Here is a 26,457-nt window from a genome sequence, read left to right as displayed (position 1 = left end):
GTTCCTTTTATTGGAGAATGATGTTTAGAAATCATGATCTGGGACCGGGCGTGGTGGCTCATGCCTGTAATCCCAGCACTTTGGGAGGCCAAGGTGGGTAGATCACCTGAGGTCAGGAGTTTGAGACCAGCCTGCCTAACATGGCAAAACCCCGTCTCTACTAAAAATACAAAAAATTAGCCGGGCATGGTGGTGCATACCTGTAATCCCAGCTACTAGGGAGGCTGAGGCAGGAGAATCACTTAAATCCAGGAGACGGAGGTTGCAGTGAGCTGAGATCATGCTATTGTACTCCAGCTTGGGCAACAAAGCGAGACTCCATCTCAAAAAAACAAAAAAAACCAAAACCAAACAAACAAAAACACCGGGCGCAGTGGCTCACTCCTGTAATCCCAGCACTTTGGGAGGCCGAATCGGGCAGATCACAAGGTCAGGAGATCGAGACCATCCTGGCTAATATGGTGAAACCCCGTCTCTACTAAAAATACAAAAAATTAGCCGGGCGTGGTGGTGGGCGCCTGTAGTCCCAGCTACTTGGGAGGCTGAGGCAGGAGAAATGACATGAACCCGGGAGGTGGAGCTTGCAGTAAGCCGAGATCGCTCCACTGCACTCCAGCCTGGGCGACAGAGTGAGACTCCGTCTCAAAAAAAAAAAAAAAAAGGAAAGAAAAAAAAATCATAATCTGGATGCTAGAGTGCTCATCACTACTAGATGTCATTGCTGAGTCTCAGTGCACAGACTTAGGAAATATATGTATGAATATTAAGCAATACATTGTAAAAAATCTAGCTATCTGTATCTGTCTATCCATCTATATCTTAAACACCATGAGTTTATGCAGATGCTTCTGATTCCAGTCTAATACTATAGGGCTCCTTTGAGCCTTTCTTTATTTATAACTTCTCTGCAACAATGAGAAGCTTAGTCCTTATTATCTACAGTATATTTATGGATTCATTAAAATAGTTTCAGAATTGCTAACTCATAACCTTGTTTGGATATTTACTAACTATATTACAGCGTTTATGTCCAGTTCTGTCTTTCGCCTTACAACATCCAGTCAAGATATATTTTTCCATCATTACCTAGGTTTGTTCTTTTCTTCTCCACCCCCTGCAGTGTGGTTATGTTATTCATTTGTAGTATAGAAAGGGTCATCTGTTAGTGTTTGTATTTCCTTTAGGTTTCCCTCCACATCCTGGTTGGTTTTATTTGTCTTTTGGGTATTTAAAAAGCATTGTGAAACATGCATGGCTATGGTTCTGAGAGTCAGAGCTACATAAAAAGATCTACTGAGAGCATTGACACGCCCTCTTTATCCCTGTTACCTTGCCTCCATTTCCCCTTCTTTCTACGACTTTCCCACCCATTCCCTGTAGACAACCATTTTCTTAGTATCTATATTATCCTTCCTTTATTTCTTTTGAACACATGAGCAGATAGATGCAATAACTTTTAGAATGTTTTTTCTAGTGTTGAAGTAATATATGTTCATTGTAAAACAATTAGATGTTAGAAAAACATGTAACTGATAACCACTGTTATCCATATTGGATTTTAAGTGCATATAATCAAATAAATACATAGATATTAAATAAGTACATAACTCAGATAAATACACTTAAGCAAATTGTTTTTAAAAAAATTTTTACTTTTATTTATTTATTTTTGAGACAGAATCTTTTTCTGTCACCCAGGCTGGAGTGGAGTGGCACAATCTTGGCTCACTGCAGCCTCCACCTCCCAGGTTCAAGTGATTCTCCTGCTTCAGCCTTCTGAGTAGCTGAGATTACAGGCACGTGCCACCACACCCACCTACATTTTTATATTTTTGGTAGAGACTGGGTTTCACTATGTTGGCCAGGCTGGTCTTGAACTCCTGACTTCAAGTGATCTGCCTGCCTCGGCCTCCCAAAGTGCTGGGATTACAGGTATGAGTTACCGTCCCTGGTCAATCAAATTTTATATATGTGTACTAATATAATCTAATGGTATATAGTCATATATATAAAATCCAGTTGTTGTATTTAATATGACTGAAATGTGTTGTATGGTTGATATTTATATTGAGCCATCTCTCTATGTGCTTAAAAATTCTTTGTTCTACAGATTTAGCACTGTTTTGAGTGACCTATGGATAATTTTTTGTTCCTTGAGGCATCTGTAGAACACGGTGATTTTCCAGGACTGGGGTGTCAGAATGCTAGAATTGTGCCTTAGTTCTTCTGTTGATCAGCTTTGATGTGAACTTAATTACCTAACGTTACCAAGACTCAGATTCTTCATCTGTAAAATAATTCCCAAAGTTCTGCTGGGACAATAACTGTGCTTTTTCCTTTCTTAGTGACTTTAACACAGTATGGGAGCATCTTGGGGGAGATTGTTCTGGAAAAGTGGTGTCATATGTATACTTATATGTGATTTTGTTTGTAGTACCTTGCAGAAGCCGGTTGGACAGCCGAAGGAAGAGTGGTAGGAGTGACCCAGCCTCGGAGAGTGGCTGCTGTTACAGTGAGTTTCTTTTTGTATTGGAAAGATTCTATCTGTGTTGTCTACATTTGTGATTTGTTTACATTTCCTAAAGGCTTCAAATGAATAGAAGTTGCTCCTTAAGAATGTAGGTCTTCAGTTTTTGTGTTTTTTTTTTTATTTTTATTTTTTTCCTGAGACAGAGTCTCACTCTGTCACCCAGGCTGGAGTGCAATGGAGGGATCTCAACTCACTGCAACCTTTGCCTCCCGGGTTCAAGCAATTATTCTGCCTCAGCCTCCCGAGTAGCTGGGATTACAGGCATGTGCCACCACGCCCGGCTAATTTTTTTTGTATTTTTAGTAGAGATGGGTTTTCACCATGTTGGCCAGGCTGGTCTCAAACTCCTGACTTTGTGATCTGCCCGCCTTGGCCTCCCAAAGTGCTGGGATTACAGACATGAGCCACCGTGCCTGGCCAGGTCTTCAGTTTTAAAAGAATTACGATTTGAATATTTTTGTTAAATTGATCCTGCACATTGTGAACATTTTAAGTAATAAAGTGCTGAGGAAATAAAAAAACAAAATATTTTTTAAGCCCCACATTTCACCATCCAACATAAACAATGTGAACATTTGTGAACATCATTCCAAGCTTCTCTTAAAGGTGAAGATGAATGGTTGACTGGCTGGATAGAAATAATTTTATAAAAATGAGATCATATTTAATATTTATTTATTTATTTATTTATTTTTATTTATTTTTTTTTTTTTGAGACGGAGTCTCGCTCTGTCGCCCAGGCTGGAGTGCAGTGGCCGGATCTCAGCTCACTGCAAGCTCCGCCTCCCAGGTTCACGCCATTCTCCTGCCTCAGCCTCCCGAGTAGCTGGGACTACAGGCGCCCGCCACGGCGCCCAGCTAGTTTTTTGTATTTTTTTTTAGTAGAGACGGGGTTTCACCATGTTAGCCAGGATGGTCTCGATCTCCTGACCTTGTGATCCACCCGTCTCGGCCTCCCAAAGTGCTGGGATTACAGGCTTGAGCCACCGCGCCCGGCCTTAATATTTATTTTTTATTGAATTTAACAAAATAGGAAACTTTAGTGAAATAGGAGTAGTGACTGTACTTTGGATAAATGTTCACCACAAGATAATTTATTAAAGCTTGAAAAGTAAGAAGAAAGAGTACAAAAAAAACCTCAGGATGTTACCTATATTTCAAATTATACCTTATAGTTTCCTGTTATGAAAGAAGAGGAAATTAGCATGTATTCTTCTTTCCACCTTTGCTTTCTCCATTTGTCATAGATACAGTCCTGTCATTTTCATTTCAATATTTATAACGTACGTGTTCTTAATCATAATTCTCACAGGTGTTTAACCTTAATTCTAGCTTAAATGGATTCAGTACTCATCATTAGTTATTTTCCATGGTTTTGCCAACCTTTAATTGCTTGTTTTCCTTTGATTTCTTGTATTGGCTGAATTTTATCGTTCAGCTTTTTTTTTTTTTTTTTTTTAAATATGCTTGAGAATGTTCAGTTGTGGTTTTTGTTGATATAAAATTCTTGATTGACGCTGTCCCTGTGAACTGTGCAGACTTTGCTCACTGCCTTTTGGCAATTGAGGGTCACTGTGTAGAAGTCGGAGCCACCATTAAGTTTTTCATTGATAGTATGTTTAAATTCTTTTGTCGTTTTTGAATTAACTCTGAGAGATTGGGTGTGGTGGCTAATGCCTGTATTCCCAGCACATTGGGAGGCTGAGGCAAGAGGATTGCTTGAACCTCGGAGTTTGAGAACAGCCTAGGCAACATAGCAAGACCCTGTCTCCACAAAACAATTTTTTAAAAAATTAGCTGGGCATGCTGGCACCTGCCTGTGGTCCCAGCTACTTGGGAGGCTGAGGCAGGAGGATCACTTGAGCCCAGGAGTTTTAAGGCTACAGTGAGTTGTACTCCAACCTTTACCCTATCTCCAAAAAAAAAAAAAAAAAAAAAAAAAAGCTTATAGAAAAGGAAGTAGGGCCTTTAGTTTGCAGTCTTTACCTGGACAAGAAATTAATTCTATTTCCCCAAGTTATTTTTGTTCTTACTGAGTTTTAATTATTGTGTCGTCATTTTGCCCAAAGTTCATTTTCTAATGGTGTTCAATTAAGAAGTTATACAGTTTTACAAGTTGTGTGTGTGTGTTGTGTTTTTGTATGAAAATGGTGGTAACAGTTTGGAAACTAAGTTGAAATGCTGGAGTTAATCTTTTTTGTCACTAAAAGATGACTCAGTTACCTAAAAATTAGAGCAATTTTTCCTGTTTGTGGTTTGGAATCCCAGCTCTTAATCAGTTTGCATTTCAGTTCCAAATTTGTAGCCATGGATAACTTCCATGAAACCACAGCTTTCTCTTGAAAGAGCAAAGAGCATGTAATATTAATAGAGCTGTCAAGTTTGAGATGCTACGTCTCAGAAAGTGCTTTATATGCAGACTAAAATCTGCAAACAATCTCAGAGCCTAAAAACAGATTGCATAAGCTGTTGCTTGATCTCTGAGAGAGGCAATTAGTAATGAGGATGCTTGTTGAACTCATGTGGCCTGGGTTTGACTTCAAGACCAGGTCCTCCCTGACCCATGATTCAGAATAAGCTCTAACACCTGTCTTAGTTCAGTTTCCTCAGTTGTAAATACAATAGTGTCTTGTCTGCCTCATGGGCTGTGTGTATATTTAATGAGATACAAATTTGTGAAGGCCTAGAGCACAGTACTTGCCAGTAGTAGGTGCTCAGTGATTTTTTTTTTTTTTTTGGTCTTTTTACCTCCCTTTCCTTTTGGTCTGTCAAAAAGAGTATTTGTCCAGTCTAGTTGATGAGGTTATTGGGAGCAGAACTAAAGTGATAGAGATAAAAATCTATTAAAAAACCAATAGAATATAACCTTGTGTGATTATAAATAATAAAAATTCAAAAATAGAGTTTGAAAATAAAAATACTTTTTATAGCAGATGTATTCAAATAGTGAAGGAGTAAGAATAAACAGGTTTGGCTTTTACCTTATAGACCCATAAAATGATTATATTTTTACAGAGATTCGTTAATTTATGCTCATTTTTTAAAATTTAACTTTTTTTGTGGGTACATTGTAGGTGTATATATTTATGTATGCTCATTCTTATAAGCCTGTTTTCTCCATCAGTTCCTAGTATCTCTATGCATACATTCTCTACCTGTACCATATTCTGAGATTTATAATATAATGACATGTAGGGCTGAAATTGGAACAATAACAAGAACAAGTCTGTCCTGGTGAAATGCTGGTCATTGGGAAATACAACCAACCAGAGGTAGAGCAGTGTGGGATAACTTTCTGGTTTCATCAGATGTTTTGAAAGCCTACATGGTATAGACCAGCTGCTGGATGATTGATTTGGTTTTGGCCTCCCCAGTCTGTAATTTCGAGTCACCAGGCAGAGCTGCTTCTGATCCTCATCTGCTCTTCGGTGTCTTAAACACTGATGGGCAGGAAACGCCTGGGTGTGCCTGGCTCAGAAGCTGAGTGCAGAGAACCTCTGCCTTCCTGAACCTGGGGCTGCTGGGGTAGAAAGGCTGGAGCAGTAAGCTCTGCCTCAGGACACCTCCTGTGCCAACCACGTTCTAAAGTCAGCACCTGGGAACTGCGTGGGTGCTGGGGAGGTTGTCTCACCTGTGAAAGAGGGAGCTGAACTCCTTCCTTCTTGGGGATTGGTGTGCTGGGTCCCTGGGAAACCTATTAATATTGCTTCCCTTTGGTTCTTTTCATTTAGGTAGTTTATGTGGTGGTGAATACTAAACTTTCTTTTCTTTCTTTTTTTTTTTTTTTCCCAACACAGCCTCTCTTTGTCACCCAGGCTGGAGTGCAGTGGGGTGATCTCAGCTCATTGCAACCTCTACCTCCTGGGTTCAGGCGTCTCCTGCCTCAGCCTCCTGCGAGTAGCTGGGATTACAGGTGCATGCCACCATGCCCAACTAACTTTTTGTATTTTTGGTAGAGATGGGGTTTCACCATGTTGGCTAGGCTGGTCTTGAACTCCTGACCTCAGGTGATTTGCCTGCCTCGACCTCCTAAATTGCTGGGATTATAGGTGTGAACCACTGTATCCGGTCCTATTTTCTTTTAAATTAAACTAAATGATACTCATTATTGCTTTTCTACTTTTATGCTTATTCATTCTTTTAAATATTATCTATTAATAAGTTAACTTTTGAATAGCCTTCTTGGGGGGAATGCAGAGATCTTGCTGTTGGATTCATTTTTCTCTTTCCTGCATTCACTTTTTATTTGTTATGTTTTGATGGGTGAAATTTTGTCTATAGTTTATGGTCTTCATAATGTATTACATATTTTGTCTTTCACTTTATTATGCTACCTTGGATTTTTTGTTAATCTTCTCATCCACTCATCTGCCCTCTTTATTTTAAACCCGAGTTCTAGTCTGTATTTCCCCTCTCAATGGCTTTGGCAGCTGGAACACAGTTGTGAACTGTTTCAGGTATCTCACTCTTGAAACTTAACCTTTTTGCCTTCAATGAGAAAATGAAACTGACCTGGCATTGAATATGGTAATTCCTGTTCTGTCCTCATGGTCCAGGGGGATGGGTTTTCTTTTCGAGCGTGGAGATGAAACGCTGTCCCTGGTCAGTGTGCCCTTTCTTTAGGAACGGGGTGAATCTTGTCGTTTCTTTTACTTTCCTTTTTGCTTTGGCCACCAAATTTAGAGCTGAATTTGTGGCTCAACTTGAATAACTTTGGCATATCTATGTTTAACATTTTCTCATTGGCTTTGATCTTTTGAATTTTTTTCTGTCATTTTTTGGATCTTGATCTATAACATTTTTATGTGATTTTGGTTTTCGTTGTGTATGTTCTTGTAAGTTGCCCCAAGACCTTTATAGAATGAAGTGAGATATATAAGTTAATAATTGGCTGGGCATGGTGGCTCACACCTGTAATCCCAGCACTTTGAGAGACTGAGGTGGGCAAATTGCTTGAGGTCAGGAGTTCGAGATCAGCCTGGCCAACATGGCGAAACCCTGTCTCCACTAAAAATACAAAAATTAGCTGGGCCTGGTGGCGCTTACCTGTAATCCCAGCTACTTAGGAGGTTGAGGCAGGAGGATTGCTTGAACCTGGAAGGTGGAGGTTGCAGTGAGCCGAGATTGTGCCATTGCACTCCAGCATGGGTGACAGAGTGAGACTCCGTCTCAATAATAATAATAATAATAATAATAATTGTAAAAGTTATTATGCTTGTTCTCTAATAACTTGTCTTTCATTTTTCATTGTGTTCACATACTATTTAAAATATAAATGACCTTTAGATTTTCCATAGTATGTGCTCTGTGCAGTAATTTCTATGTCTCTATTTTCAGCATGATCTTTCTTCCCAAAGGTTGCAGGGAGAGTAGCTGAAGAAAGGGGTGCAGTGCTGGGCCACGAGGTGGGCTACTGCATCCGCTTTGATGACTGCACCGACCAGCTGGCCACGAGAATTAAGGTAAAGTGCTCAAGCTGCTTTTCCTAGTGGAAATAAGGAAGAAGATTATTTTGGGAGAATTAAAAACATGTAGCCCTTGCTGCTATACAGGACATTGATACCATGGCAGAAAGTGAAGAAAATTATCCTGACATTCAGAGACTTTAGTCAGCTGGGAGACACAGAACTGTTTCTTTCTTTTTTTTTTTTGAGACGGAGTCTTGCTCTGTCACTTAGGCTGGAGTGCAGTGGCACGATCTCAGCTCACCGCAAGCTCCGCCTCCCGGGTTCATGCCATTCTCCTGCCTCAGCCTCCCAAGTTGCTGGGACTACAGGCAACCGCCACCATGCCCGGCTAATTTTTTTTTTTCTATTTTTAGTAGAGACGGGTTTTCACCGTGTTAGCCAGGATGGTCTCGATCTCCTGACCTCGCAGTCCGCCCACCTTGGCCTCCCAAAGTGCTGGGATTACAGGTGTGAGCCACCGCACCCGGCGACACAGAGCTCTTTCAAAGAGTCCTGCAGTCTTAGCCCAGAAAGGAGATTGGAAGTAAGGTTTAGTCCTTGGTTCCAAAGATGAAGAGGTTAAGGGCTTGGAAGGTTGAATGACTTGCCTGATATTATATGCTAATCAGTGATAGGACCAAGACTCAAAGCTGTCTTTTCTTATGTGTATTTTATTGTATTTTCACTGACTCAAATAGCTATCGAAATATAGAAACAAGCCTGTAAAAGACTTGAAAATAGAGACCAAGTAGTATAAGTTGATGAAGTGTAGAATTCATGAATGTTGTTTCACTAATTAGTAATTTTCCATTTACATGTGAAAGTGGATTTTATATGTGTGTTCTTTGGCCTCCTTGCTAATATTAAAGTAATTAGTATCAATAGTAATCAGTGTATAATCAACTCAACAGGGTGTCTGCCTACTACCTACCACTGTGCTAGAATCAAAGTCTAATCAGTCAGTGCAGTAATGATGAAATGAAAATTGGTTATTAGAATCTCAGTTACCTCTTAATTTGCAACAGAGGAAAAATTGAAAATCAGATGAACTGAATGACCAGTGTAGCGATTTATAAAAATATGGACCTTACTTTCCGGATTACTATATTTTGTAACATTCATTTTGCTAGGTGAAGGGAATATTTTTCTGTACCATCAAATATATTTGAACTAGCTAATTTTCAGTGGTTTGCATAACCATAAAAACCTTTGAGCCATCCATAAAAACCTTTTGTATTCCATTTGGTCACAATTTCAAGGTGCTCAGTTCTTGACTGGTGATTTGTCATTGGTGGCAAGTTCTCACTTTCGCTCTTACATATGTATGTGGCAGCTAGTACCAGGTCCAAGAAAAATATGATGGTAATGCATCCTGCTCTTAAAACAAAAAAAGCAAAAAACACTAAGATACAGCATGCAAGGGAGATGGTTTAACCTGAAAACAAATTCAGTACGTTAAGAAGGCTGTTACTGTATGTTTCTGAAGCATTATAGATTCATTAATCTTAAATAATATTAGCTGACTTTTCTTGAGCACTACTCTGCCCTAGATCCTATGCTAAATGCTTTACATGTACAGTCAGTCCTCTGCATCCTGCGAGTTCTGTGTCTGTGGATTCAACGAACCTTGAATTACTAATATTAAAAAATAAAAAATAATGTAAATTTTAAAAAATACAGTATAACAACTATTTACACAACATTTACATTGTTTTAAGCATTCTAAATAATCTAGAGATGATTTAAAGTATATGGGAGGGTATGCATAGGTTACATGCAAATACTATGCCATTGTATATAATGGACTTGAGCATCTGCAGATTTTGGTGTGGGCTGAGAGGGGCGGTTTCTAGAACCAACCCCCAAGGATACCCAGGAACTACTATACTATCTTATTTATTTTTCACATTAACTTGGTGAGGTAAATACTTTGATTACCTCATTTTACAAATGAGCAATCAGGGACAGAGAAGATGAGTAACTTGCCCAAGGTTCACACAGCTTAGTAAGAGGTAGAACCAGGATCTGAACTCCCAGCAGTCTGACACCGTAGCCCATGTGCTTAACCATGATCCTGTCTAGATTCTGTGAAATAATATTAGTTGAAGTTTAAGTTAATAACATCAAGAACTGCAATCTGTAGTCTTTGGGACATTTGAAGAGCAATTTATCTTAGACTTAGGGTGTTTCTTTGGGCAGATACCAATTGGTCTTCACTGCCTCTTTATCATACTAGTGGTGCAAGCCCAGAGGAAATGGGGCTTAGCTGATGTTTCCATAATAAATGCAAGTGAAATTCTGTTCAAAGATTTGCAACTCCAGCCGAGGACCCAATGTTTAAAGCCTTTTGTAAACAATTACATTGCTCGATAATGAAAATATGGAGGCATTTTCTCACAGTCCTTTGTGGGAATTTACTTGTACACATCTGGCAAAGAGATTGCACTTGAACTTAAAAAATACCATTAATATTTAGTGTAAGTGAATTATTTCTAAAGCTTTGTGTTTTTATTTTTTAGTTTCTTACTGATGGAATGCTGGTCAGGGAAATGATGGTTGATCCGTTGTTAACAAAATATAGGTAAATGTGTTTTTCTTATGATAGCTTTCCTAGTTTCCAAAGTCCCCAGGGAGATGGAGAAGCAGGTGTGTTAGTAGCTGGGATTCATGTCTGTTTTAAGCTTCCCCAAAGCTTTTCTCTTGACCTTGGCTGTTGGGGCCCTTGGTGTTTTTCTCAGAATTTAAATAGTATGGCTCCTTACAGACAGTAAAAAATGGGCACATTAAAATTCCTGTCTTTACTTACTCTAGTAACTTGTCCTTTTTATTTTGCCTTGTCACACTCCAGTATTGATGGTGACTGCAGAGAACTAACTGGCCCATGTTAAATGTAATTTACAGAGTCCAAATAATTTATCACTTTCTCCCTCCTTGTATATCTGTCTGTCACTCATAGCATTAAAGCTGTCCTACCCAGGCTGTGGTATTCTCGAGGAGGGTGTCACATTTGACCCCCTGTTCCACGTATGTCACAACTGTAGTCAGCTACCTCTTTGACTGTTGTTATAGCTTAACAGTCTTCAGGTGGTTGGGCTTTGTTCTGATTTTTATGTGTTCTGTGGGGTTATAGGTTATGTTTTCATTTAAAATCAGATATTAAATTCAGTTGGAATTCAGTGTGAATGGTAAAACCCTTAAAGATAACAATAGTACACTTTTTAAAATTCAGATATGTTATTGTCACCGTTTTTATTAACCTAAGAATTGCCTCTTTGTCAAAGAAGAGTAGGTTAGGTTTACTTTTGATGCAGACCGATTGTATGAGGACTAAATACCCAGAGGCTGGCTCTTTGATGGTCTAGATGAGATGATGTGTAGTTTTTTTAGAGGCTCACTGAGAGCTTCTCTTTGATTCTTAGTGTCATCATGCTGGATGAAGCCCACGAGAGGACCTTGTACACTGATATTGCCATTGGCTTGCTAAAAAAGGTATGACTTTACTGCTAGCTTTTTATTGTGTGTGTTTATTTTATTGCCCCATTACAAAAACAGTTGTAGCAACTTGGAAAATAAAACAAAATACCAAGAAAGAAAATTAAAATCATCCGTAATCCTACCCATTCAGAGAATATCAGCAGTAAAATGTTGGTATGTTTTCTTCTCTTTTCTGTATGTGTGTGTGTGTGTGTGTACTTGGATCTGTTTTGGCATACTAGGGATTGATTGAATTATATATACTAATTTGTATCTTTCATATTTCCCTTAACATTACATTAGGATCATTTTTCTGTGTCATTTAAATATTCTCTGAAGATACTATTTTTAATGGTTATTTAATCACATCTCTATCATAAAGTATTTAACTTCCCCTACTGTTAGCAATTTATATAGCTTGCAGATTTTAAATATTATAAATACTGTTGCAGCGAGCACCCTTGTAATTAAATCTGCTACATTTCTGTTTCTTTCTTTCTTATTAAGGTTTCAAACATATCCCAAAGAAGTATATAATGACCCCCATGTACCCATCATCTGGCTTCAACAATTACAACTCACAGCCAATTTTGTTTCAATCTTACCTCCACTCTCTCTTCCCTTCCCATATTTTCTGATTGTTTTCTTTGGACAGATTCCCAATTAGAGTCTAGAAAGAAGTGGTAGAACAGGGCGATTAAAAGCATAGGCATTGAGTCAGACTACCTGGGTTCAAATTCTGACTTTGCTGAGTTTACTTATCTCTAAAATGGGATAATAGGAGTCTCTATATCTGTGCTGGTGTACTTTCCTCTATGGTAGCCACTAGCCACCTGTGGCTATTGAGATAAAAGTTAATTAAAATAGAAGAAAGTAAAAAAATTCAGGTTCTCAGTCACATTGGCTATTTTTCTTTTCTTTTTTTTTTTTTGAGATGGAGTTTTTCTCTTGTTGCCCAGGCTGGAGTACAGTGGCGTGATCTTGGCTCACTGCAATCTCCGCCTCTCAGGTTCAAGCGATTCTCCTGCCTCAGCCTTGCCGAATAGCTGGGATTACAGGCATGTGCCACCATGCCCTGCTAATTTTGTATTTTTAGTAGAGGTGGGGTTTGGTTCCTCCACGTTGGTCAGGCTGGTCTCGAACTCCGCCTGCCTCGGCCTCCCAAAGTCTTGGGTTTACAGGCGTGAGCCACTGTGCCCGGCCACTTTGGCTATTTTTCAAGGGCTCTGTAGCCACAGGTGGCTAGTGGCTTATGCATTAGACAGTACAAATAAAGTTTTTGTCATTGCAGAGAGTTCTGTTAGACATAGGTGCTGTATATTGTGATTTGTTTTGAAGCTTAAGTAAGATAGCAAAAAACTTCTAGGTTAGTGCCTGGCATAGGGTCACAGCTAGACTGTGAGGTTCTTTTGTGCAAATTAGAAAAAGATGTCCCCTCTGGGAGGATGTCTAGAGCTAGGTAGGAGGCAAGTGGGCTGCCTTGCTGATGCCCCTAGCCCTCTCAGCCAGGCATCTTTGCACAGTGGGTATACTGTGTACCTGTATGCAGGGCCTCTGGGCTAGCACATAAGTTAGTCTGTATTAGTTGTTATTATTACTACTTTCATTATGATTCCATTGCCAAAGATTTAGATTTTTTGATACTTTGAGGGAATTATTGTACCATGTTATTACCTTTTTCAGGAACAGTATAATAAGAGGACTGATTTCACTGAATTTTTGCCAACACTGAGTATTAGCCTTAAAAAAATAAATGCTTGCCAATGGGATAGATGGGGAAAAAAATCTCATTGTTATTATATATCTTAGCTGTATCTCATTTGATCACTTCTCTAATGCCTGTTGATTATGTGTTTCTTTGAGTAACTTAATATCTTTTACCTCTTTTTTTTTTTTTTTTTGCCATATTTCTGTCTTGGTGTTATCATTTATTGTTTGTTTGCTTTTAATATACTTTTTCATACATAGATTCAAACTATCTTGAGACCTGGGTTTCAGGAAAAAATGGTTTTATTCGCAGCAAATTCAGATTTGGGTCTTAAAGCTTCTTTATAGTTTTTATAATTAAAAAAATTTACTTTGGAAAATTCCATACATTTACAAATTAGAAATAATAGTGTAATGACCCCCCTGCTTTACCTTTGACAATTATTAATTTGTAGTCAGTCCTTTCATCTGTAAGCTCCCCTACCTCCTCCTCAGGCAAAAAAACAAAAACAAAAACAAAAACACTGAATTTTGAAATACATTTCAGATATCAAATGATCTCATCCATAAGTATTGCACTATTATTATTTCTTAATGTCTTCTTTTTTTAGATTCAGAAAAAGCGAGGGGATCTTCGATTGATTGTGGCTTCAGCCACTCTGGATGCGGACGTAAGAGCCTTTCCTCCCCTTTCTTCCTCTCCTCACAAACACTTTCGTCCTATATATCCTTGGGAAGTTACCTCTAGCAAGAGCTTATCTTTGGCAGAATGGCCTACCTTCTTTATGGGACCATCTGATGTCCTAGATTTCATAGAGTCAGAGGATACTCCTTTTCAGCTTGTGGGTGGAAATTAGCCTGTAATTAATTAAGTTCATAATTACCTACCTGTCTTGTTTATCTACATTCTGTCTTTCTCCCCACTTAGGCAGCTTCTTTTTATTATCTTTTCAGTATGAGTCTGTATTTCTTGAATTTATTTATGACTATACCATATATATTTAGATTTTTCTGTGCAATTGAAGTTTCTCCTGGGCCGGGCATGGTGGCTCACACCTGTAATCCCAGCACTTTGGGAAGCTGAGGCAGGCGGATCACTTGAGGTCAGGAGTTTGAAGCCAGCCCAGCCAACATGGTGAAACCCCGTCTCTACTAAAAATACAAAATTAGCTGGGTGTAGTGGCGCATCCCTATAATCCCAGCTACTTGGGAGGCTGCGGCAGGAGAATCGCTTGAACCTGGGAGGCATAGGTTGTAGTGAGCCGCGATCGCTCCATTGCACTCTAGCTTAGGCAACAAGAGCGAAACTTCACCTCAAAAAAAAAAAAAAAAAAGTTTATCCTGTATGTATAATAATTTCCATGTTGAAGTTTTTTATGGCTAGGTTTACTTATTTTTCTCTCTTGATGACCGATAGTTTAAACAGCAGCTCAACTCAACAAATACTTTTGACCACTTGCTATATATACCTGCAAAAATAGATGTTTGCAGTTCAGTGTGTTCAAAGTACTGAGGCAGCCAAGGAGGGAGCCCTTAACTCCAGCCAGCCGGGGGGTGCCCAGAAACTTTCATAAAGGTGGTGACGTACCAGCTGTGCTTGAAAGATGGACAGCTGTCTTCCAGATGGATGAAGGTGGGGAAGGGCACCCTAAGCATAAATGAAATCACAGGGACATGACCATGAGTTCACGGAGCTTCGAGTCTTATCTTACCTGCCAGACCTTTATGGGTGAATTACCCCCGAACTTCCTCTCTGACCTTATTTTCTTCCACTTTCTCCAGTGCTCCCTCCATTCCAGCCTCGCTAGTCCCTTTGCTGTTCCTCAAAACAACCCGGGCATGCTTATGCTCTGGAGGAACCCTCTTTTTAGATCATTCTTCCCCAGACAGTCTAAGGTTCTCTCCTAATTTCATTCCAGTTTTGAGTATTTGTTACTTCCTCAGAGAGGCGCTATCTAAAACAGCACCCCAAATGCTCTTTATTCCCTTATTCTGATTTTTTTTTTATGTTTATCACTTGTCTATCACTACTTAACATTATATGCATTGTTTATTGTGTGCCTCCTGTCACTAAAACATGAGCTCCATTAAGATCAGGACTTTGTCTCATTTTGTCCCTTCTACCTAAAACAATGGTTGGCACAGAATAGGCACTTGGGTTGAATGAATTTTGATTGAATGGAAAGCAATGGAAGATTAAAATGGGGAGGTTAGGGTCAGATGACGGAAGGCCTTACATGCTCAGCCAGAGAGGATGAACTCCATCCTATGTCTGGTTGGGAGTCATGGGAACATGTGAGAGAGGGCAGTGACTTCATCATGTTTGAGCTCTAGAAAGATCATTCTGAGTGCTGTGTATGAGAGACAAGAGTAGATACGGAGTCTCCAGTAGATATGGAGGCCAGTTCTGAAATCCAAGTGAGATGTGGTCCCTGGCTCCTGGCTCCTGGGAAACAGAACAACTTGGAGAGAGAGAAAGCGCAGCATGGCGAAGGTGAGTGTCCAATGTGTCCAGAGACTGGTTTCTCAGACCTTTCCACAGGCTGTAGGAGTCTGTTGTCTTAGGTCTGCCCATGGCAACTTTTGGGTTAAAGCTCCTCTCTTGCCCTGTTTAATTGTCATCTCCCTCACCCATGGTATCTGCTGGCATGCTATTTTGTGGACTATGGCTGACTTCACCTCTAGTTAGCTCCTCTGTGGCCACATTACACGGAACATCTCTATCTCTTTTTCACTCCCTCCTTAAAAATTACTAAATTAAGTTAAAAATTATTCCAGTTTTTATTATGTTCAAAACTGTAATGTCCAAGTCTTTTCTTAGATGCATTTTATTTATTTATTTATTTATTTATTTATTTATTTATTTATTGAGACCGAGTCTCTCTTGCCTAGGCTGGAGTGCAGTGGTGTGATCTCAGCTTACTGCAAACTCTGCCTCCCAGGTTCAAGTGATTCTCGTGCTTCCGTGTCCCGAGTAGCTGGGACTACAGGCGTGAGCCACTATGCCTGGCTAATTTTTGTATTTTTAGTAGAGATGGGGTTTCATCATGTTGGCCAGGCTGGTCTCGAATTCCGGACCTCAGGTGATCCTCCTGCCTTGGGCTACCAAAGTGCTGGATTTATAGGCGTGAACCACCGCGCCCGGCCAGATTCATTGTTAATTAATACTAATTGTTCACAATTGCCTTTTATTGTCTTGGTGTGACACAGAGATGAAAAAAATAGCTTCTTTCAGTTCTGTCTATGGTAGTTGATATAGATGACTTTCTGGAAGCAGTTTTGTAAGCAAGAAGGCAGCATGTAGGAACTTTGTCCTGCCTTGCTCTGCTGTGGTACAGGACATGCTGGACCCTGGTGAGCTGGGCCATTCCTTCTTATCCCATCCTCACTGCTCAGCCGGTACCTCCTGTGTGAAGTGGACAGTGGTTTCTGTGTGTCTCTGAATGGGGGATCTGTGTGTGAGTCATCTCTGTGTGGGTTGTGGGTCCGTGTGTGAGCGGCCTATGTGAGGTATGGGATGTGAATTTGTATGTGAGTGAAAGAAAGAAAGAGGATATGAGTGGGCGAAAGAGGGCAAGAACGAGGAGGACCATGTGGGAGTGGCAGTGGGGTTGGGTGTGGCTTAGGAAACATTTTGATCTGGAGACCCAGGGAAGTCCAGAACTCATCCCCTGGCCCCCAGTGGCTCGGTCTGTGGGTGATAGACTAATTTCAAACTTCCTAGAGCTAGGGCTGCTGATAGGCCACCTGCTGTGGTTTCTCTCAGCGACTGGGGTGGCCCAGCCTGCAGATGAAGACAGCAGCGGCTGCAGCCGGGAGGCAGAGACCAGCAGAGCATGATGGGGCGGATCAAATAGCTGCTTTGGTTGCTTTAGCTGCTTTCTTAATGTAAGCCCATTTAAACGAACAATTATGTAACATGACTGGATATAATTATGAAGTATTTATTGATCCTGTATCACATGATATTATGATATTGCTTTTCTTTTATTTGCATCCAACTACATGGCAGAATATGTGGTTACTGTTCCCATAGTTTTTTTGTCGTAAGTCCAGCTACTTGAAGAGAGACTAAATTTCTCTTTTCAGGTTCTTAGAGAAGGAACTTAGGATCAGCTGGGGTCAGGTCCCCACCCTGGACCTGTCTACATGGGCCAAGGGCTGTTGGCCAAGGGATGGGTGTCTTGGGTAGACATGGCTGCTTGGCGGCCACTCCGGTGGATCAGGAAGGAGCAGCTACCAGGGAAGGAGCCTATGGTGAGCTAGAAGACAACCCTGCAGATGGCCACATCATTTACATTCCATTTCATAGACTGTCCCCTGCCTTTATATGATGTACGCTTCTTACCGTGTCTATATGTCAATGTGACCCCACCTCTTTCAAACCTGACTCAAACTCCTCTTTTCTGGGTGTGTTGAACTCATTTTGCTCTTCTTGTTCCTTGATCCTGCCTCAAGATTCTTGCATTGTTGGTACTATATTTATTTATTTTTTTAATGTATTTTGTATTTCCAAATAAAGATACAAGATAAAGATCTTAAAGGTCTTGTGCCTTCTCAGTAAATGCTGAATCTTAATTCTTTTTTTTTTTTGAGACGGAGTTTCGCTTTTGTTGTCTAGGCTGGTGTGCAATGTCGCGATCTTGGCTCACTGCAACCTCTGCCTCCCAGGTTCAAACGATTCTCCGTCTCAGCCTTCCTAGTAGCTAGGATTACAGGCGCCCGCCACCATGCCCAGCCATTTTTTTTTGGCATTTTTAGTAGAGATGGGATTTCACTATGTTGGCCAGGCTGGTTTTGAACTCCTGACCTCAGGCGATCCACCCGCCTTGGCCTCCCAAAGTGCTGGGATTACAGGCATGAGCCACCGCATCTGGCCGAGACTTAATTCTTGAAAGAGTAACTCCCTATCTTTACTTTTCAGTACCATGTATTCCTTAATGGTAAGGTTTAGGCATCCACTCTAATAAAATTGTCAAGGCATCATCTTCTTCCTTGTTCTGCTTGCCTTTTTGGTAACATTCACCCCTGTCCAAGCCCTTTGGTAAAATCTTCCTCCTCCTCCTCCTTCCAGAGCTCCTGGAGCCCTGCCAACTCCCCTCTCCCACCTCCTTGTTGGCTTCCTCTTGGGCTCCTTCTCTGTCTGCTCTTCCCCCTCAAGGCTGCACACCCCTGTGACCCCTAGTTCAGCTGAGCCTTCATGCTTGTGGCAGTCTTGACTGTGTGCCTGCACACTAGCCTTAGCTGTCTGGCAGCTGGCTAGCTGTGGACATCCTAAACTCATAAACTTGTGACTCTCGGATTCTCCATCTCAGTCTCTTTCTCGTGATCATTCAGACCAAGACCTCCATTTCTTTAAGAAGTTTTTATCCCCGGTTGAGTAAGAAGTCACTCCAGCCTTCTTTCCAATGTGCACGTGTGTGCACACTCACTCACTGATTGCTAGTTCCTACCAGTTGTATTTCTGAAATGATTTGCCCAGGTTCACACTTTGTCTCCCCTGCACTATTATGATAGCTTCATTAATTAGTTTGTTTGCCTTGAATCTTTTAGTTCCTCTGCCCTTCTCCAAAATGGCCACTGGAGTCCGGGATCCAGCTCGCAGGTCTGATAATATTATGCCCATCCTCACTGCCCTTGTCTTGCCGGTTGGATAAAGTGTCAGTGCAGCTCAGCACTTGGGTCCCTTCAGAGTTATGGCTAATATCACTTATTGAGTGCCATTCTAGGCTAGATGTGTGCCACAGCTGTCCCACACACTTTATTTGAACCTCACAGCAACCTTGCAGGGTGGATAGCAGTTTGTCCATTTTGCAGATGAGACGGCTGACCAGAGACGAGGGAGGCCTGCCCTAGACCTTGCCTCTGTCCTCCCTTAGGGACCCCTTTACATTTTAGTCCACACTGTGCTGTTGTCCTGGTAAGGGATGTCTCCCCCTTCCCAGCCAGTAATAATCCTCCTTAGCCTTTACGGTGCAGGCGAGGGATATTGCCGCTTCCATGAAGCTCTCCCTGAAAGCCAGTAGTTCTTAACTTTTCATTCTGTCAGATTGTAGTCTGCAGCTCTTTCCTGGTCACAGGGTCAGTCTGCCTTAGGATTTATTTTATCAGCTCTTTGCACATCTGCCTTCTGTGAACTGTTTACTCTTTTGGGGCATGGGGTCTCTGTTCCCACTTGTTTGTGTGTTACTTCTAGTGTACCTGTGCTGTGCATGTCATAGGGATGCAGGAAGGCTGAAACAACTTGAAGGGAATTTACCCAAAAGAAAGTGAACAGGGGTACTGTGTGGAATTCTGCATAGCAAAACATAGTTTTGTTGGCCTGAGGCACTTTTATGTCTGTGCTTATTCTTCTCAATTTTGAGGTTAATGTATAACATCCCTGTACTTTGTAGTTAAATCCAGTTTACTCTTTTAAAAATACCCCTCGGAGCCCCTTCACTTAGTGTTTGATGCCATTCATTAGCACAGCTCCTGGGCTTTTGGGTTTCCTGGAGCAGGATGGACATGATTTATAAAGGTACATAGGGAAATAAAGACAAGCTTTGCAGTTACGTAGCCAGGCTTTGGGGAAATGAGTAGAGGTGGGGAATGGAAAGGGGACCTAGATTCAAATCGTGGAGCACTCCACCCGACGGGACATCCATGCCCCCTCTGCAGTGGATACTAGCTGCTTCCCATCTGGTGCTCACTTGCCTGCCTGCATAGTCACTTAACTCTTCTCAGTCGCAGCTTCTCTTTGTACCTTAGTGTCACATTCCCCAAGAGAGGATCTTTGGTGGTGTTTCCTTCCTCCATCATTGGCCAGAGCCCTTAAGACAGGTCTCCTTGTGGGCTGCAAGTGGTAGTCAAGTACCATTAAATAGGATGTGGCCACCTGTTTGGGAGAAACTGCCAAGAGACACTTCTCCCAGCGGTACTGCACGAGTGTCGGAAAAGTACATGATTGATGGCCTACCCCATGCAAAGCCTCGCACTCACTACTGTAGGGCGTGTAAAGATGGAGAAGACACTATCCCTGCCATCAAGTGACCTAAAACCATTAACAATGGGGCCAGAAACACACCTACTGTTCACAGAAGGAAAAGTTTCCTTATAAATTGATAACTCAAATGATCATATCTATGTTTTCCAGATAGAGTTACGCACCAACCTAATCTAACCTGTACTGAACTTGAATCACATCTTTGACCTAATTTTTGCTTAAATGAAATACAGAGGATAGGAATAAAATAAATAATACTACAGCTACATGTTAACTCAGATGCTATACTGAATGCACTTTTGAAATCTAACCTTTATTATTTTTATGAAAACTTTAGTAAAGACTGTCATTGAAATGTGATTCCCCACAATTGCAGTTAGAAAAATGTGAATTTCACTTTGGGAGGCCGAGATGGGCGGATCACGAGGTCAGGAGATCGAGACCATCCTGGCTAACACGGTGAAACCCCGTCTCAACTAAAAATACAAAAAAAAAACTAGCCGGGCGAGGTGGCGGGCGCTTGTAGTCCCAGCTACCTGGGAGGCTGAGGCGGGAGAATGGCGTAAACCCAGGAGGCGGAGCTTGCAGTGAGCTGAGATCCGGCCACTGCACTCCAGCCTGGGCGACAGAGCGAGACTCCGTCTCAAAAAAAAAAAAAAAAAAAAAAGAAAAATGTGAATTTAAAAAATGTGTGTTACAACCCGTAATCTGTATTGCGTATATGTAATCCTTGCTACTCACCTGTGTTTGGCCAGTTTTATGTTATTTTTTTCCCTCCATGAATCGCTATGAACCTTTTTCTCTAAGAGAAATGAAGAATTAATTTTTTTCTTTTTAGAAATTCCGGGATTTCTTTAATCAAAATGAAACCAGTGATCCAGCAAGGGATACAAGTGTGATCCTTACAGTGGAAGGGCGAACATTTCCGGTGGATATCTTTTATCTACAAAGGTTTGATGATGCTTGAATTCTTGATGATGGTGACTAGAAAATCACCATCGGCCTCTGATGTAGAATGTCAGAACTGCATTTGCTCACAACTCTAAAGGATGGGGAGGAGCATGTTTTGTGTCCCTTGTCATTGGTCTAGAATGTTTTTACCCTGCTCTGCATCACTGCTGAATTTACTTTAAACTCTTCACACTGACACGCAAGTTTCCGTGAGTCTGTGGCTAGTAGCTCAGCCAGAGAGAGCAAAAGTGGTGAAAGGTTTTGGAGAGGGAAGCTTGATAGTTTTCAGAACTGGGGTTTACAAGGCTGCATGTCAGCAGGGGCAGTATTGATTTGAATCATTTGGCTCTCAGTTCTCTACATCCCTAGCTAGAAGGCCCAGTTGGTACTTTTGGGAGTAGCCTACTTGGACAAGCAAGGGGCCATCCTAATTCCTGTACTAGTCCCTGCACAAACAAAGACCAGGAGCCTGTTCCAGTGGCTGATAAATCCAGAGTTGTGGACTTGATTTCTGAATCGTTTTGTTGGAGAGCAAGCACATCCATCAGGGCCATCCAGCTGACCTATAAATGCTGCTATTGATAAGGAGGGAAAACGGGCTGGGAAGAGCATGGGCTTTAGCACTGGGACCACAGCTCCCGATTTTCATTGGTCCGATGTCTTTGCATACTAAAGATAGCACATCTGTTTGTATGGGTATATCATTTTATTTCTTTGCAAATAAAGCTAAAAATCATAGTTGACATATAATTATGGATTATTCTTGAATATTAGATTTGAAAAAAAATGAATATTTTATTTATCAATGTACTAATTACCTACTGGGCAGGCCCAAACTCACTTTTATGAGCTTTGCTGCCAGATTATTAGGGTAATTGATCTGTAATTAACGGCATATTCTAGTGATGAATTCATCCCATTTGTCTTTTCAGTCCTGTTCCAGATTATATCAAATCAACTGTGGAAACTGTGGTGAAAATTCACCAGACAGAGGGAGACGGAGACATTTTAGCATTTCTTACTGGCCAGGTAATGCCATTGTACTTCTCTGATGAACAGACATGTTAAGACAGCACCAAAATTAATACAGAGCCTTGTTACTTTACTCAGCCATTTATTTCATGTTTTGTTATATTTTGTGGTTCCATAATTATGTAAAAAATTGATTTGATGTCATTCATCTACCATCTAGATTGTCAGGGAGTCGTTAGCCCCCGCCTGTTCTGTCTGCAGCGGGTTAAATGTTTTTTAAATGTATTAACTGATTCCAAATAAACTAAGTAGTTGAGTGAGGGCTGTTTTGTTTGCCAGAATTGGATACTACATTAGGTCCATGGTCCTGCACACATGTTGCTGCTGTGTACCTCTTTTTCCAGTGACACCTTTACAGCTCATCCTAAAGGTGATAAGTGGCCATATTACTGGTAAAACAACTGAACAGACCCAAGTGCTCACTGAAAGTGGCAGCACTATTCAGACCTGCCCTCCAACTGTAATCTTTTCCACTGCCAAACACTTTCCATGGTTCAGTAATCTTTTTTGGAGAAAGCTTCTAGTGATTTTATATGCTACAACTTGTCCATATGCATGCGATGCTTGTTTGACCCTGTATATGTATGCTGAGTAAAATAGTCATTGTTTTTATTTATTGGGAACTCGTCCATTCATTGCAGATCACATTGATTTTTTAGTAACTAATAGTGTAGTCGCAAAATTTCACCCATTGTCATCATTGTTTATTAGCATTTAATTAAATATCATCCCAGAATGGAACATGATGGCACTGAAATTATTGCATCTGACCAAAATTAAAATCCAGATTCTGACTTTGATTTTCTTTCAGTATGATAAAATAGCATGCTTTAAAGTGATCTCAGTTTCTTTGGTTCCTGGTTCAATGTCTTTAGGAAGAGGTAGAAACTGTTGTGTCGATGCTCATCGAGCAGGCTCGGGCGTTAGCTCGCACTGGGATGAAGAGACACCTCCGAGTTCTCCCCATGTATGCAGGACTGCCTTCCTTTGAGCAAATGAAAGTGTTTGAAAGGGTGTCACGCAGTGTCAGAAAGGTGAGACTATCCTGATGACCAAGGGTGTTGGCAGCCGTCTATAATCATAATGATGCTCATTTACTTGTTTTGAAACTTGCTAAATACAAGGCAGACTTCTAGGTCTGTATTTCTGTGTAGTAGATCTAAAAGCACACAATAAATAATACATTGTGAAGATTTCTTTCTTTTTTCTTTTTTTTTTTTTTTTTTTGAGACGGAGTCTCTCTCTGTCGCCCCAGGCTGGAGTGTAGTGGCGCAATCTCAGCTCACTGCAAGCTCCGCCTCCCGGGTTCACGCCATTTTCAGTCTCTCTCTGTCGCCCCAGGCTGGAGTGTAGTGGCGCAATCTCAGCTCACTGCAAGCTCCGCCTCCCGGGTTCACGCCATTTTCCTGCCTCAGCCTCCTGAGTAGCTGGGACTACAGGCGCCCGCCACCGCGCCCGGCTAATTTTTTCTGTATTTTTAGTAGAGACTGGATTTCACTGTGTTAGCCAGGATGGTCTCAATCTCCTGACCTTGTGATCCGCCTGCCTTGGCCTCCCAAAGTGCCAGGATTACAGGCGTGAGCCACTGCGCCTGGCCCGTTGTGAAGATTCTAAACCCGTCCCACTGAAGGGTCACTCTGACAGTAGTTGTCAGATCAGGTGACTTCCCTTTTCTTCTCTTCTGCCTTCCTAATATTTCCCACAACTCATGCTTACTTTGGCTGAAGGGATTGTTTGTGGGGATTTAGGTCATCTGTCAGGAGCAATAGAAAGGTTGGTACACATGGTTTCTAAATAATTTAAGTATCAGCTTGCCTATTTTAAAAGGCCAAATTTAAATCAGTTAATTCAAGGTGTGGCTTAAAAATGTTTGGCCTTGAAGTGAGAGTGGGGAAGGGTGTGGTGGAAAGCACTGGTTTGAAGGAGCCGGCAGGCAGCCAGTCCGCCCACTGTTCATGGTCCCCCTGGGCCTGACTCTGCCTTTTCCTTTCATTAGATGAGGACCGTGCAGAACCAGCCCGAGGACAGCTTTTACTGTAGTAGCTATTTATGAACAGGTGGCAGAGAATAGAGCAGGTGAGGGATGGTCTGAGGATCCACTCCCAATTTCAGATCACCTGGAAGAGGGTGCTCAGCCTCTTGACCATTGGGATGGAGCAACTTGAGTCTGCTGCGTCAAACATTAATTGCAGCCAGTCAATCAGGAGACCTGGATTCTGCCCCTGAGCTACTGTGTGCCTTGGGACGACTGACTTAACCTTGAATCTGAGTTTTTGCAGCTGTAAAACATAAATAATAATAACTTTCAGATAGGTAGTTTAATAGCATAATATCTTAATCCCAACTACATAAAAATATTAGGAAGATTATTTTATAAAATGATCATTTATAAAATAATTTTTATAAAATGATTTATAAAATGTAAAGTGCCTGAAAAAAGTTGTAACTGCTATATGTATGTGTCCCCTGCTACTTAAACCCTCCAGGGGCAGCTCCCGATGTACTGGGATTAAAATGCAAATACCTCATGGTGACCCAGAGACCACATACAATCGCATCTCTGCCTCTCTCTGCAACCTCATCTTGTACTTACTGTGTATTTTGGCTGCACTGGCTGTTTCTCCTTCCTTTGAACTGTTTCTTCTTCTTGAATCTCTGTAGGATTGGCTGCTTCTTATTACTCAGGTCTCTGCTCAAAATCTTTCACAGAGGCTCTCCCTGGCCAACAAATGTAAAGTAGCATGCCCTATTATTATAATAATATATAATATACATGTTATATACTATATCATATCATATTGCCTCATTGTATTAATATTTTCTTTATAGTATTTGTTGTACTCTGAAATTATCTTCTGGTTTATGTTCAGCATGTCTTCAGCCCACTCACACTAGAATGTAAACTCTGGCAGAGCAGGGGCCTTGTCTGTCTTGTTTATCCTACATCCCATCACCTTGAACAGTGTTTGACAAAGTGCATACCCTCAGGAAGTAATCACAATATGAATGAATAAATGACTATACCTGCGCAAGGTGGTGGTGATTTAATTTGGTTATGCCAAAGGGGAAAACTAACAAATACTAGGCTCTGATCACTTTATATATTAATTGTATATAGTCCCTTCAGTAGCCCTAAGGGAGGTGGTAAATCTTATGATGTAGATGAGGAAACAGGTTCAGGAGATTGAGTAACTTATCCAGGGTCACATGATTAGGGAGAATTCAAATTCAGGGCACCCCCTGACATAGAAACACTCACTCTTTCTAGTATATTAAACTGCCTCTCACAGATTCTGCAATGTTAAATCTTTTAGGATTTTTAGGAGTTTATTAAAAGCAAAAAGAGTAAAATGACTTTTGTTCTTCTTTCTGTGCGGAACTTAGGTGATAGTGGCCACCAATGTGGCAGAAACCTCTATCACAATCAGTGGCATTGTGTACGTGATCGACTGTGGCTTTGTCAAACTCCGAGCCTACAATCCCAGGACAGCTATTGAATGCTTGGTGGTGGTGCCAGTCTCCCAGGCATCAGCTAACCAGCGAGCAGGACGTGGTGGTCGTAGTCGCTCGGGAAAATGTTATCGCCTTTATACAGGTTAGTGTGGCTTTCCCTAAGGGTTTTTGTCTCCCTCATAGTCAACCTGGGCTTCAGAGTATAGCAAATGTTTACTCCTAATGGTAGAACTTAATATAAAATACAGGCCTTCCTCACAAGGCCCTGTGTAATCTGCCCCCCACCGCCTTCCTCACTTTAAATATGGTGTTTCTTTGTTACTAGTCCCCATTGGCCACAGCTGGCCTGTGAGTGACCGCCTGTTTGCTATCCTGTTCTAATCTGACATCTGGGCACAGGCCTGTGTAGCCATGCGCCCCTAGGGCATGGGCTGTGTGTCCTGGATCCTTTCTTGCCTTTCTTTCTTGACTTAATGTGCTGTTTTCGTATTCCGAGATCCCTGAGTCTTGTGGAGCCTCACATTGGGTTCCACTTTTACTTCTGGTTCAGAGCATCTTTGCCAAGTGAAAATGGAAGGTCTGTCCCGAGACTCATTCATAGAAAACAAAGTTGATGAACTCCTGCTCTGTGCTGTGCATTATGCTAGATAGGCTCTGAGGGAACAGAAGGCAATTTTAATACTGTCTCAGCCCTTCTGGAGCTTTTTATCCAGCTTGAAGAGAGCCTTACCTACAGACAGTGATGGATCCAGAGCTGCTCTTTCTCTCTCTGCACTTCTCTTTTGTGGGGAATGCTGCTGAGATTTTCCCCAGTTGTCCAAACTCAATTTCCAAGTCATTGTTAATTCCCTTCTCTATCCAGTATCCATCTGCATTCA

General features: G+C 41.2%; 1 protein-coding gene across 8 annotated transcripts in view; it reads left to right on the top strand.

Annotated features, from left to right (window-relative positions):
* Positions 1–26,457, top strand: part of DHX35 (DEAH-box helicase 35) — a 102,546-nt gene that overhangs the window by 19,368 nt on the left and 56,721 nt on the right. For 7 of the 8 annotated variants that reach the window (XR_012089424.1, XR_012089423.1, XR_012089422.1 and 4 more), the window contains exons 4-12: positions 2,435–2,512; positions 7,888–7,992; positions 10,497–10,558; positions 11,397–11,466; positions 13,770–13,829; positions 20,982–21,094; positions 22,027–22,123; positions 23,002–23,160; positions 25,511–25,721. Coding sequence is in view for 2 of the 8 variants with exons in the window: in XM_073006614.1 (XP_072862715.1) it covers positions 2,435–2,512; positions 7,888–7,992; positions 10,497–10,558; positions 11,397–11,466; positions 13,770–13,829; positions 20,982–21,094; positions 22,027–22,123; positions 23,002–23,160; positions 25,511–25,721 (955 nt within the window). In the remaining 6 variants the exon portion in view is untranslated. The remainder of the gene's footprint in view (positions 1–2,434; positions 2,513–7,887; positions 7,993–10,496; positions 10,559–11,396; positions 11,467–13,769; positions 13,830–20,981; positions 21,095–22,026; positions 22,124–23,001; positions 23,161–25,510; positions 25,722–26,457) is intronic. The other variant, XR_012089429.1, reaches the window with a different exon arrangement.

The sequence above is a fragment of the Chlorocebus sabaeus genome, chromosome 2 (assembly GCF_047675955.1).
Source record: "Chlorocebus sabaeus isolate Y175 chromosome 2, mChlSab1.0.hap1, whole genome shotgun sequence".
In the NCBI taxonomy this organism is placed as follows: domain Eukaryota; kingdom Metazoa; phylum Chordata; class Mammalia; order Primates; family Cercopithecidae; genus Chlorocebus; species Chlorocebus sabaeus.
This window is presented reverse-complemented; position numbering and strand designations above follow the sequence as displayed.